Source organism: Mustela putorius, unplaced genomic scaffold, assembly GCF_011764305.1.
Source record: "Mustela putorius furo isolate JIRA1106 unplaced genomic scaffold, ASM1176430v1.1 tig00003863_pilon_pilon_pilon, whole genome shotgun sequence".
NCBI lineage: Eukaryota > Metazoa > Chordata > Mammalia > Carnivora > Mustelidae > Mustela > Mustela putorius.
The window spans coordinates 18,019,084-18,032,678 of NW_025422015.1; the positions used below are offsets into that span (position 1 = coordinate 18,019,084).

At 40.3% G+C, this 13,595-nt stretch overlaps 1 protein-coding gene across 3 annotated transcripts in view; it reads right to left on the bottom strand.

Moving 5' to 3' along the window:
• The window catches only part of PDE7B (phosphodiesterase 7B), a 310,452-nt gene that overhangs the window by 61,735 nt on the left and 235,122 nt on the right, over positions 1 to 13,595 (bottom strand). For all 3 annotated transcript variants that reach the window (XM_004740264.3, XM_004740265.2, XM_004740266.3), the window contains one exon: positions 13,318 to 13,401. In XM_004740264.3, coding sequence (XP_004740321.1) covers positions 13,318 to 13,401 — 84 coding nt within the window. The remainder of the gene's footprint in view (positions 1 to 13,317; positions 13,402 to 13,595) is intronic.

The following is a 13,595-nucleotide window of genomic DNA, read 5'->3' on the forward strand; positions in this document are numbered from 1 at the left end:
AGTCCGTGGGAGACAGAGGTAAAACTTGTTTCCATGGCTAACCATTCCTTATAGACTGTATTATGCAAGGGCACACACACACACACACACACACACACACCACAGGAAAGAGAGGAGTCTCTGTTGTGAGATTATTTCCTTTTTTGCAGTTTTGTATCTCAGGGAGAGGTGAGATTGTGGGGTAGGACAGGAACAGTGATGGACTTTTCTATAATGGCTCACACAATGGGAAAAAGGGAAAGCAATGGCAGATGCTTAGCCAATAAAGGTGGGGCCAGGCCACTGTGTTATGGCAGGAATTTCTCTTTCAGTGGTTCCACAGCTGTGGTACTTCTGATACCAAGGGCTGGTGGCCAGGGGGAGCACAGAATTTGTTCTCTGGGCAATAAATACACAACCATCAAGCTCAGAGGGTCCTCCAATGCCCAGTGTCCATGACACCCCACCTTGTGTCCTACTTCAGAGAGAAAGTAGAAGGCATTAGGTGGGAAATTCCTTACTTTTCTGCTACAAAGCCTACAAAACTATGCAGACATTCTTTCCTTCTTTCTACTTGTTCTATTGGAAGAGGGGCTGCCTTTTCTTTCTCTCTCTCTCTCTTTCTTCCTTCCTTCGTTTCTCAGATTTTATTTCTTTATTTGAGAGAGAGAGTGTGCACGTACAAGAAAGCATGAGCGGGATGGGTGGGATGGGGAAGAGAGGGAGAACAGGCTCCCCGCTGAGCAGGGATCCTGAGGCGGGGCTGGACCCCAGAACCCTGGGATCATGGTTGCAGCCGAAGGCAGATGCTTAACTGACTGAGCCACTCAGGTGCCCGGAGCTGCCTCCTTTTCTAAGACCAGTCCTCCTGTCTCCATTACTCTTCAGGACCCTTTACTCCCAGTTGTGACTTTTCTGTCCCATAGGGCTTGTTCTTTCTCAACTAGATCTTTCTCACCATAATTTCAGCATCCTCGAATGTCTTACAAACCAACCAACCAACCAACAACAACAACAACAACAACAAAAACAAGACCAAAAAAGCCTTCTCTCTCCCACATTCTCAACCACGGTTTTTTCTCTATTTTTCTCTATCACTTTATTTACAACCATACGTGGGAAAGCAACATGTCTGGCATTGTAGAGGGGGCTCAATAAAAATTTGTTGAAAGAGAAAGTCCCTGCAAGAATAGGAGAATGAAAAAGAGGATGCATCTTTCTTTTCTTCAACATAGGTTGAGAACTCCTTACTGTTATGTATCGTATACTTGTCAAAGCACATCTACATGTGACCATAGAGAAGGGAAATACAGATACCAGAGATAATAACAGTCCACCTTATTGAGAATTGATACCACGGTAGGTGCTGCGCTAGCACTACTCACTCAGTGCCCTTCATGCTAGCTCTGGGAGATATGCACTCTTCAGCTCTTCTTTCTCAGATCGGGAGGCAGGAGGACAGAGGGGTCTGGACAGACACTGCTGCCGGAATCCAAATCCAGACAACTGTTGGAGAACCAACAGCCCCCACTGCCAGGGGAAGGCCTTGGTTGATCCTTTCTTTCATTGCCAGGGTTAAAATTTATTATCTATATATAAGGTAAAGTTTAAATAAGGAAGGCCTGTGGTTGAGTGGAAAAACAGAATGTCAAAAGACCTGAATCCTGGATATTAATGCTTTCAATACCTTGCCAAGAGTCACTTAGCATCTCTGTTTTCTTTGTTCTAATTTTTGGTTTTCGTTTTGTTTTGTTTTTTGTTTATAAACTGAGAAACCCGGCTAACAGACCTCTTGATTGCCTTCATTTAGAAGGTTTGTCAAAGGTAAAGTGCTGTTTGAACATGAATTAGAACTTGGATTTCATGCTTTTTGGAATAAATTTCCTCTTGAAATGACAAGGCATTATTGTGAAGTATCATACATACATAGCTTTTAGAAGTACCTAGCTTCATAATTTCCAATAATCTTTCCAAGGTGGTTTAGCAAATAAAGTTTTCTGGCCCATGGCTGCAGCTTTATTTTCTGTATCTTGGTATTACCTTATTTAGAAAAAAAATCCATTTTGGATTGATATTGCTTTTTCTTTTTAATAAAATTCCCTTTGTTCTGATTATAATAGGGATACATCTTATGGCAGAAAAAAATAGAATATCAGGAAGAAAGAAATAATAATCACCTTGAAACCACACCTGTTAAAACTTTAGTGTATTTTAAAAAACATAACCGACATCCTTAAGATCCTGCTTCTTTTCATTTAACATATTATCAACGTTTTGAGAAACTTTCTTTCAATTATGCACAGTTTGCGTGACAGGAAATAACCAACTCCCCCTTGAGAAAAATTAAAGCAACCGGTGGCAGCCTCAAATCTGACTTTGTCACAATAGCAATTCCATTTCCTTCTGCTTTAGGGAAAGCGTGCAAGTGTCCTCCGTGGTCACCACCACACCCTTCTCCTTCTTATCAAAGAATACAAGCTCAGATAATGAAACAGGCGACTTGTCGTTTGGCATCTTCTGCCAGAGCAGTAGGAATATATAGCTGAGAAGTTGCCAAATCTAGTGTTTTGATGTATGATTATATATCTTCTCACTAAGTTATAGAAATATTTGTTCCAAGATATTGAGGCATTTTTGTACCAAAAAGGAGAGAGTCTAAATGTACTAGAAAAAGAAAATGACTATTATAATGTATGAAAAATATTTCATATGAGTAATTATATCTGCAACACAGAAAAGGAATGTATTGCATACATGTATTGCCTCTGACCATTAAAATTCATCTCTAAGAAGGAATTATAGTACACTATCGTTAAAAGCTTGTGCTTTTGGTATATGGATTTTTGTGCTCTGGTATTTGGATTTTTGGGCTTTGAATTTCAGCTTGCAAGTTATTTCTTGGGTGAGTTTCTTTTCTTTGAGCTTTAGTTTCTCTTCTGAAATAGTAGTGCCTAATTCCTAGGGATCTGGTTGTGATTAGATGCATTAATCTTGTGCAAAGCATGTAAAGCAGGGTCTAGAACCTAAGAGCTCCACACACATTATTATTATTATTATTATTACTATTTGCTATACTATGTGTGTGGCATAATTGACCTCTATCAGTGGTTCCCTAATACTCATGGAAGGTCCAGAGCCAGGCTTGCTGATTCAGGTAGCCTGGGGCGTTTTGAAATATGCTCTCCAAAGATTCAGGTTCAAAAAAGTTTGCAGTTACAGGGTGGTGGATTTTTCTTGGAGATGTGGTGGTTGCACAGAGGAGGGAATGAGTCATCATTCCCCTGGGAGGGTGCAAGCAGGCTTTGCAAAGGTCATAATGCTGGGAGAGGGCTTGAGTGGTGAATAGATACTTAGGAGAAGAAGTGGCTGGGTTGTGTGGGTGGTGTACTCAGCGGAGGAAGAAGATACATCCAAAATTCAACTACATCTACGGTGGACCTATTATAAGCAAGACAGGCTGCTGGACACACTGATCTCATCTACCTCTCCCCTCAACCCAGTGAGGCTGATGTTACCGTCTCCTTCCACAGGTGTGGACAGTGAGTAGTTTGGGCACTTTTCCCACACTCACAAGAGAAGTAGGATTCAAAGCCAGGTCTGACTTCAAAGCTCTTTGTCTTTCTGCCCACTTCCTCCATTAAGCATGGTTTAGAGTGCACACTTAGCAATGGGTGTGTGGTGTGTGTGGTGGGGCTCTGGGCTGGACAGTGATGGTGGGCCAGGCAAAGAAGCAGCCTGTGGTTAGGTGGGCAGAACCTTGGCTATTTCTGGTGTTTGCAGCAGCCCTCCTGTGCTTCTTGGCCTTCAGGAAACCTCTGGCCTTGGGGGGCCTTGACCAAGAGGGACTTCGCCCAAGAGGGACCTCCACCTGGCTTCCTTCAGCCTCGCCCTGGAATGGAGCACCTCCCATCTCAAAGGTGTGGGGGTGGCTCTTGTTAGGTGCCACTGTACTGGCCATTTCCCTTGGGGACTCTCCTCAGTAATTGCTGTCCTCCCTTCTTAGGTTACTCATGAGTAATAAACCACCCAGATGACCCAAGGCAATTTGGTTTGCTAGTTAAGAGAGAAAACCATCTTCTTGAGCTTGTGTGGGAACCCTGAGATCTCAGTTCGGAAACACACAAAAGATTCTGAGGCTGGAACACTTTCTCTTTTTTCACATGTAGAGTTAAATACAGACCCTTGGCAAGTCATTTAAATCTTCTAAGACTTTGAAGGTGGGGTAGCAGTGACACGACATAACCCCTCATTTTGTTTATTAATGAAGTCACAAGAGATAGTCTTGTGCTTCCTTCTGGGTGGGAGGTTGAATTTAATTTTGTTTCACAAACAACTCATTCTAACTGAGTGACTCATAGGATAACTTCAGTCAAAAGAAACTTAATTTACTCCTGCTTCCCTCTTGATTTTACTGTCTCTATAAATCCAAAGAAGCCGCTATATCAGAAAGACTGAGGAAGTCAGGGTTTTACTCACAGAAGTGCTGCAGTAGAAAATGGTCATTTCTCTGTGCTACATTCAAATGAGTTCGCAAACCCACTGGGCTCTGACATAAACAAATGTGTTTGTACTGACTAGAATCCATGGTGCGAGGTAGGGCAGTGTCTGAATCGTGGTGTCTAGTTTCTCACAGAGGTAAATAAATGGCTGGTAAGACTTCTTTGTGGGTTTTATTATCTGTAGTCTTACACTTCTAAATCAAGCTTATTAGACACTACAATTATAGGGTCTCTGGAATGAAGTCGTTGGTTTGGTGATACCTGTTCTGGTCCTATGGCTCATGGAGGATCATGATTCCCAAGTGGAACTTCCAGATCAGGCCTTTCTGATCTGCACCGCAGTCCCTTAGTTGCAGCTCTCTCTTGGACATTTCCCTTTCATTCTTGCAAACAACCTGTCCCTGAGCTCACTATCTTCTCCCAACTCACCCTCCAACTTTGTTCATGGTTGATCTCATCTCCAGTTCTTCAGGTGACCAGATCCACCCCAGGATTTCCTAGCATTCCGTATCATCAAGTTTTATCTGCTTGTCTCCATGTCGTCTCTGGATTTAGACCTTCTTTCTACTTCTGCCATAGTCTGCGATCACGTTTTTCTTGATTTACTGAGTCTGCCCCTCCTACATAGGAGTGTTAGTTAATTTTCTTAAATGCTATTTTATGCTGTCTATGTTTTACTCAAAATTCTCTGGTGACCTTCCTTGCTTAATGAGTCAAGTTCAAGTTCTTTATCTTGGCATTCTAAGCCTTTTGCTTTCTCTCTAGTCAACATACTTTACTACTTTCTGGATCTTCTCCCACTTAATGACTTAATGTCTCCCATATGTCAGCTCAATCTCACTTTTAGGCAATTCCTTAACGAGAGGACACTCTATTTTATCTCTGAGGGTTCAGCACAAGACCATAAGCCTGCTTTTCCTGCTCAGAACACATCAGTAATCTCTGCTGCCTTTTGTCTCTGATTAGTTGTCTCTGTCAATTCTTTTAGAACTAGATTGCTTATGTTCTTGTATACTCCTTGTATAGTTTAACGTATGTGCATCTTGCCCATGTAGTGAGGTCTTTAAGGGTCAGGGAATATCTAAAAGTTTCCTTTTTTTTTTTTTTAAGATTTTATTTATTTATTTGACAGAGAGAAATCACAAGTAGTCGGAGAGTCAGGCAGAGAGAGAGAGGGAAGCAGGCTCCCTGCTGAGCAGAGAGCCCGATGCGGAACTCGATCCCAGGACCCTGAGATCATGACCTGAGCCGAAGGCAGTGGCTTAACCCACTGAGCCACCCAGGCGCCCCCTAAAAGTTTCCTTTTGAACACTCAGAATCCTCAGCCCAGGTATAGGATGTAGTAAGTGCCACCCTGCTATCCACTGTCCTTGTTGACTTGAAAGGAATTGTTCAGATATTGCGGGGTCTTTGGCAGACTCCAGTCCCACGGCTGTCGGAGACAGGAGCTATCCCAGCTGTGTGGTTACCGGTGTGGCTCAGGACACCTTGGCTTCATGGCTGGCTTTGCATAAAGTAGATGTTCTATTCGTTGAATGAATGAATGACAACTCAGAGGAAATACTGGGCTCCCTATTTTGATTTTCCATTTTTTATCAATCATATACAAAATAATAAATCTATTAAACAATGTCAGCCAGGCTAACAAAAGGCAGTGGCTAGTTTCAGTTTTAGCTTTAGAAGGCAAAACCTTTCTATTTCATTGTGGATTTCCCCAGAAAGTCAGGTGCATTGAATGATCTCTCCTGACTTCTTTGTTTGGCTCCTACTTGAATACCTCATCTTCCAATGAAATTTATATCTAGTTGAGTAGAATTGTTGATGACTCCTTCCAAGTTCCTTGGGTCTTGAAGCACGTTTCAGAAGGACTGTAAAATGCTGGCCTTACTGTGCAGTCCTCCTTCACTTCACTGTTGCTCTAAAGCTGTTCCTCTCTAATTCCTCTAGAACGCCTTCCCTATTTTCCCAAGACTGAGTTAACCGTTCCCTTCCCCAAAGTTAATCATGCTCTCCTCTGAATCCTGTATACACAAACATGTTTCTCATACTATGTATACTTTTAGTATACACGCATGTATTATTAAATGTATCAGAACACATCAGAATGTATAGGTTTATGTCTCTATAAATTCCTCAAAGACTGTGGCTGTGTCTCATTTATCTTTGTATCTCTAGCACCTGGCTCACTGCCTAACGTCGGGAGGTACTCCATCAACGATTACTGGTGAGTAGTGACAGGGAGTGAGTAAAACAGTGAGGCTGACATCAGTTGTGTCTTCTGCAATGCAGTGGCATTTCGGTGGCTAACCATCCTACTGGTCTGGCATTTCTGCGTGTGGAGTGCTGGGGAGCTTGTAGCCACAGACCCTGGGTGCACATCATGGAGCATGACCCCCTTGAGTTAGAAAGGAACCACGACTACAGTCAGAGTCTTGTCTTGTCTTTCTTCTAGGAGTTCTTGTAGTTCTTCTAGACAACTATTAAACTTTGAAATTTTGGAGTGTTACTCTGGTGCTCACAAGAAGTCTGAGCTTTTCCCAGCTGACATCTCCCTTCTCTGCTTGTAGAGCATGGGAGCCTGAACTTCGGGGGGAATACTGGATATCATCTGAACATGACTTCTTTCCAAACATCCCATAACATTTTTTAAAGGATGTTTTATTTTCTCTTTTTCAGTTGAGACATAATTGACATGTAATATTGTATAAGTTTAAGTGTATAAGGTATTTGATTTGATACATTTATATATTGCTGTATGATTACCACAGTGTTAGCTAACACCTCTGTTAGGTCATATAATTACCATTTAATTATTGTGGTGAGAATAATTAAGATGTAGTCTCCTAACAATTTTGAAGTGTATAATGAAGTGTATAATGCAGTACTGCTGACTATAATCACTGTGCTGTGCTTTGGATTTCCCGAACTTATCCATCAGTTGCAAGTTTATACCCTCAAAAACATCTCACCCTGGAACATTTTAATTTAAGCCCTTTACATTTTGTGTGATTCTCATAGGTAACATTAAGAGTCACCTTTAAGAAGATGGCTGAAAGGCTCTCACCATCTGCTAGGAATTCTTTCTTAGAAAACTGAGTTTGTAAGCAAATTGTCCTTCTTTAAGAGGGGGGCATCCCTTAGTACCAGATGGTTTGTAACATGCTGGGTAGCTTTTGTTGATGGTTCTTCTGTGAACGTATTTCATATTTCTGCAGGGTGTAATGTTTTAGATGTCAACTTTTATTTTTTTATTCATTTATTTTCAAAGATTTTATTTATTTGATAGAGAGAGAGAGAGTGAGAGCACCAGCTGGGGGGAAGGGGAAGAGGGAGAGGGAGAGGAAGACTCCCTGCAGAGCAGGGAACCTACAGGGCTGGATTCCAGGAGGCTGGGATCATGACCTCAGCTGAAGGCAGGCACTTAACTGCCTGAGCCACCAGGGTACCCTTTGATGGCAGCTTGTTTTTAAAAGATTTTATTTAATTATTTGAGAGAGAGAGACAGTGAGAGAGAGCATGAGCAAGGAGAAGGTCAGAGAGAGAAGCAGACTCCCCATGGAGCTGGGAGCCCGATGCAGGACTCGATTCCGGGGCTCCGGGATCCTGACCTGAGCCGAAGGCAGTCGTCCAACCAACTGAGCCACCCAGGCATCCCTGATGGCAGCTTTTAAAAAAGTCTTTGAAACTCTGAGTCACTTCTCCTCCATAATAATAAAGAATAATATATATTTTTAAATTATATATTTATATATTAATCACATTATATATTTATATATTATTTTATGTTTACATAAAATATTTGTATTATTTTGTCTAATTATGTATTATATAATATATGTATTATATGTATAAATGTATGTCTAATGTATATGTATGTATAATGCATATGTATAAATATGCATTATGTAGTATAATTATAATATATCAAACACATATATATTCATATATATGAATAAATAGTATTTATTAGTTCTATTTCAACAATAATGAGCAAAGGAAAATCTTTTTGTAGCTCTATTAAAATTACCTCATGCTTGTGGAGTTAAAACGGCCCTGGAGAAGCAGATCTGGAGGAATAGAACTTTAAAGATCAAGATTAGCAAATTAGCAACAGGAAACGCCAAAGAGCCAATTAATCTCCTCCTCCTGCAAAGACCGTAGCTGCCCTGGGGCTCCAGGCTCTCTGAGGCAGCTGAAATGTGCCTCCCTAAAACTTCCTGCTGAAGCTGCCTCATTCCTTCAAGCTCCACAGTCTCTGGGAGTGTTTGCTTTGTATGTCACTTCCTTTGCCGAGCGAGTGTGGAAGTCATTGTGTTGCTCCGAAATGGTTGCCATGGGAACATCTCCACCTAGTCATTATCTACTCAGCCTACTGATTACATTAAACCTGGAGACAGAGAGGTACAAGGGCACTGTAGCCACCTGTTCAGGAGAAAACTGGAGCGCTTATGCGACATTTTTGCCTCTGTGGCCACACATTTCTCAGAACATTGTCTCCGTTTTCCTCCAGAGTTAGGGAATGACATAAATTTGTAGGACAGTGGCATTGGGATAACTTGAGTCCTTACATTCCCATTCGTCCTGCCCTCCTCCGGGTCCCCATTTTCGTATCTCACACAGAATAAAAATAATTGTCATTCTTTTCTCTCCCTCTCTTCTGCCCCTCCATGCTTAGGCGTAAGGATAATCCTCTTCTTTAAAGGTCTATGATTCCTGAGCCCGCACAATGGTGCTGAAGCTACATTTTTTCTTCTTATCTAGAGAAGCTTCTCAAAATTCACACAAATGCCTCTTTTCTAAATTATATGAAATATAAACAGTAAATGAAACTGGCTGTCAACAGGTAACTTTATCTGACATATTTCTCAATAAAGAAATGCGTGGGTCTGGATGCGTCTCTTATGAGGAGGATTTCAGATCTTTATTCCTGGATTGAAAGTGACATTTAAGAGGTGTTGTCTTGAAGTAAATTTTTTTGATAGGAAAAACTTTAAAAAACTATTGGCCTTGTAATTATTGTCTAAACCAGAATACTTAGGGAATGAAAATGGCATTAATAAGTTTGCCTAGGCAACAGGTACAGATTTGACCCCTTATATGTAGACAAGTGCATAGGCATGGTAGTACCATGTCTTCAAAAAATAGGGGGAAAGAGATACCTCTTCCGGAACAATGTTTGTTCAGTTGGAAATTGTAACTGAGGAATTTAAAATCTGAATGAGCAAGGAAGTTCCCTTTCTGTTTACACTTCTATCTCGAGTAAGTTAAGTCAATGTGAGTCCATTCTTGAAAGTAAAGTGATGGCGCTGGGGATTGGGGAAAAAGATGACATTAACGAAGGAAAATAGACCAGGGTGAATGTACCTATGAAGATGTCATAAACTTTTAACTTTGTTTAAAAAACTGACTTAAGGGTTAGTCACTCTTTTCTGTTAAGGGTTTTTTGGCTTTGTGGGTCATATGGTCTTTGTTGGAAAGAAGATGTAGATGATATGTAAATGAAGGGCATGGCTGTTTGCCAATAAAATCTTATTTATGAGACAGGGATGGGTGGGAGCATAGATTACTGTATTGGTTTTCATTGGCTCATTCTCATTCTAGTTATCTGTTTTAATGTCTACTAGTTTTGTTCTGACAGAAACATATTTTAGATACTAATTCTGACATCTTTGTGTTCTGCTATGGCAGGTTGGGGCAGTAGCTGAGAGGGCCAATGAAGAAGTGCAATGGACCTTACTATTCAATGTACATTTTTGTTAGTCATATTCCAGCCATTCAAGACATATGCTGAAGTGGGGGGTAGAAGGTGAACTTCCTGACACATTTTGGACAGGGAGTGGCAGCCACATGGATTTCACTAAGCGTTTTAGAAGAAGAGCAGCTGGGATGCAGACATAGGGGAGAGAGGCTCTGGTGATTTGGTTATTACTATAAATGGTCTTTAAAAAAAAAAAAATCCTACCCGGATTCTAGCTTGGGAGAGTGGGGAAAACCGCAAGCACCTGAGGAAAATAAAGTCTTCAGTCTCTGCCTATACTTGAAAAAAAATGACCAACAAGGAAGGTAAATGATACAGCAAATCACTTTAAACTAGTCCAGTACTTACTGTGTAGAACTGGAATCAGTTGGTAAAAATAAATTTTTAGAAGAAAGTCTTAAAATGTTCCTTTGGAGTTTATCTTTCTCTTTTTATAGAATTATACTTAAAATGTTTCCTTTTAGGCAGGAAGCATATGTTAACAAACTCAGGCAGGCAAATCTCAACAAGAACATGAACGACATTAAAGAGAATTAAATAGTATCTCTATTTAAATATTCTATCGTAAGTCACTATATGGAACACAGATAGACACACACCTGCTGCTACCTGGTGACAAGCTGCTGTAATTGCAGGCTAATCTAGAAACTGGAGAGTGACCACAGTCATGTTATTGATTCGGTTTTCAACTCTCTAACCAGGTACAGCAGGCATTTGACAAATGAATGGAAAGTACCACAGACAAGGAAAAAACTCAGAGGGTTTCAGTCCTATCTGAGCTGTTGAGCAAAATATAGGGGATGACAGATGTCATAATCATTTAATATAATCTTTTTGGGGGATCTTTTGATCTAATTGGTAACAAATGTAAGTGAGAAGTCAGGTCTTTGAGATCTCGTAGTCTATTTAGGGATACGTTTTATACATCTAGGAAAGAAATTGAGTCCACCATAAAGCAAAATACAATGAAGGCAAATAGATATTGTTTTAGCATGTTTTACTGATAAAGAGACATAAGTGAAGGGATTATCTAGAGTAGAGTGTTGAGAAGAGGAGAAAGTGGATTTCCAAATGGAGGGCCAACACTGTCACTTAATGTGTGGAAGGTCATGAGTAATAGTTGGAGTGAAATGGGAGTGGAGGAGAAGAGAACATCTCATACCAAGGGAAGGAGGCCAGCGTGAGTCTTGGCACTAGGAAGTTTCTGGAGGACCTACAGAAGATGGGTAACAGGATGGCACCTGTTTGTAAGTGATTTGTAATATAGTGAAATATTATCTGCATTAGTTTTCTGTTTAAATTTTTTATATTTTTTCATTTTTTAATGTTATAAAACCAAAAAAACTAATTGTAAAAAAACCAAAATCCAAGTGTTACAGAAACCTATGATGTAGACAATGAAATACTCCATAACCCCACTTACAAAGATAACTGCTATTAGCTGATGTTGCTTATTAATAGTAGCATAATTTAGAAACAGATTATATCATTTGGAACCTTGAAATTATAAAGAGAAGTTTCTCCTATTTTCCTAATTCATCTGTGCCTCATACCGGAAACCATGATATAACATCTCATCTAATATTGAGAGAGGCTTTTTTGGTTTTCTCCATCTCACACTTAGTAGGTGAAGCCATTGGAGAGCCCTGGTGTCTGTGAGACAGTGAAATAAATAAACCCTTTACTCATCCCTATCTTGCTTGGTGGAACCATATCCCTGGCAACTGGAAATCAGTATAGTCTAGAGACTGTCAAAGGGGTAACTTCCATGGATGGCTGGAACAGCCTAGTGGAGGTCATAAGGAAACTTAAGAGACACCATCAGAGCTCTGCACTATACCCCCCAATATATCTAATATTGCATTGGTTTGGCAAATCAATTATGTCTTCTACAATGTATTTTTGGGGGCCGTGTTGGGGAGGTTATCTCTAGTATGGAAACGTTGCTCCAAATCTCTGTATCCCAGAAAGAGCTGAGAAAATAGATATTGTACATCGATAGGGAAGTTTAATGAGCTAGAAGATCATAAACATTTCCATCCCCTACTGAGCTTTTGAGGATTTAAAGATAGCAAGTTTTGACTCTCTTAGTAATTTTTAGGGGTTAAGGTAAATCGGATTACCTCTTCTGCTGAACTTGTTTATTCCAAAGGAAAGAAATACAATGTAGTTGCAACCCAACACTTCAAAATTTATGGATGGGAAGTGACATGAGAACCAAACACTGAAAACCTTGGAGCAAACTGAAAGTTATCCTTTCTACTTCCACCGGCCTCTCTAAGTCCAAAGTGCTGGATGGTTGCCATAGTTAGAAGACATGAAATAAGGTGGAGAGACTAGTCACTGGTCTGGGTTTCCAAAGGAATTTGAGATTAACAGAGTTATGAACTGGAGGTTGAGAAAAACTCCAAATAAGGAGAAGTATATGAAGGGGAAAGGTAGAAACGAATGACTTTCTGAGGTATTCATAATGGAGGAAGCAGCAAGTCCAGACTTCTAGGGTTCTGCCATGGTGAAGAGTATTACTGGAAACATGAGAATGGATCTCGGGGACCTTGATTAGATAAAGAAGGGAGAATGACACAACAGATAGTTACTAAGGGCAGCGGCATAATAGGTTCCCCTGTGGAGTTTTAGCAATGAAATAGAATCTCATCTGGTTGAGTCCAGGATGATGGTGGAAAGAATGTGCTGGATAATGAAAGGGATAAGCTTCCTTGTATAGGGCTTCACAGTTTTTAAGACTTACATTTTTATTTTAATTTTTCCCACTTTATTGAAGTTTATTTTTTTTCTTTTCAAATTTTTATTTAAATTCTAGTTAGGTAACATAAGACTTACATTGTTAAAGCTGACCTGATCTCATTTGATCCTCACTAAAGCTGAGGCAGGTAGGCTGGGTCAGAATTACATCACTAGGGAGGAAATCTAAAGACAAAGGGTTAAGTTCCATTTGGGAGGCGAGACAGAGAGGAAGGAAGGCAGACCTCGGAGGGTTTTGAAGTTCAGAGGGAAGTAAGTTTTCTTTTTTTTTTTTTTAAGGAAACATTTGTTCCTTTCCAGGTACACTTGATTACTCACTGTTAAGTAGGCGGAAGTCAATGAATGGGTAGGAGCCACGGCGTTCAGCAGGAACCCCCGTCTGACCCCTTAGACGTACATCTCCTGAAAAACAGAAAATCCAAACAAATGTTTGAAAACATTGCCAAGTATATTCACTTTTCCACTTATGTCACTGGAACCAACACCAAATGTCAGGAGGAAAATGATTTCCATTCACCTTGCATAATAGAGAGCTATGTGAGAAGGGATTTTTTTTTTTTAAGATTATTTATTTATTTATTTGATAGACAGAGATC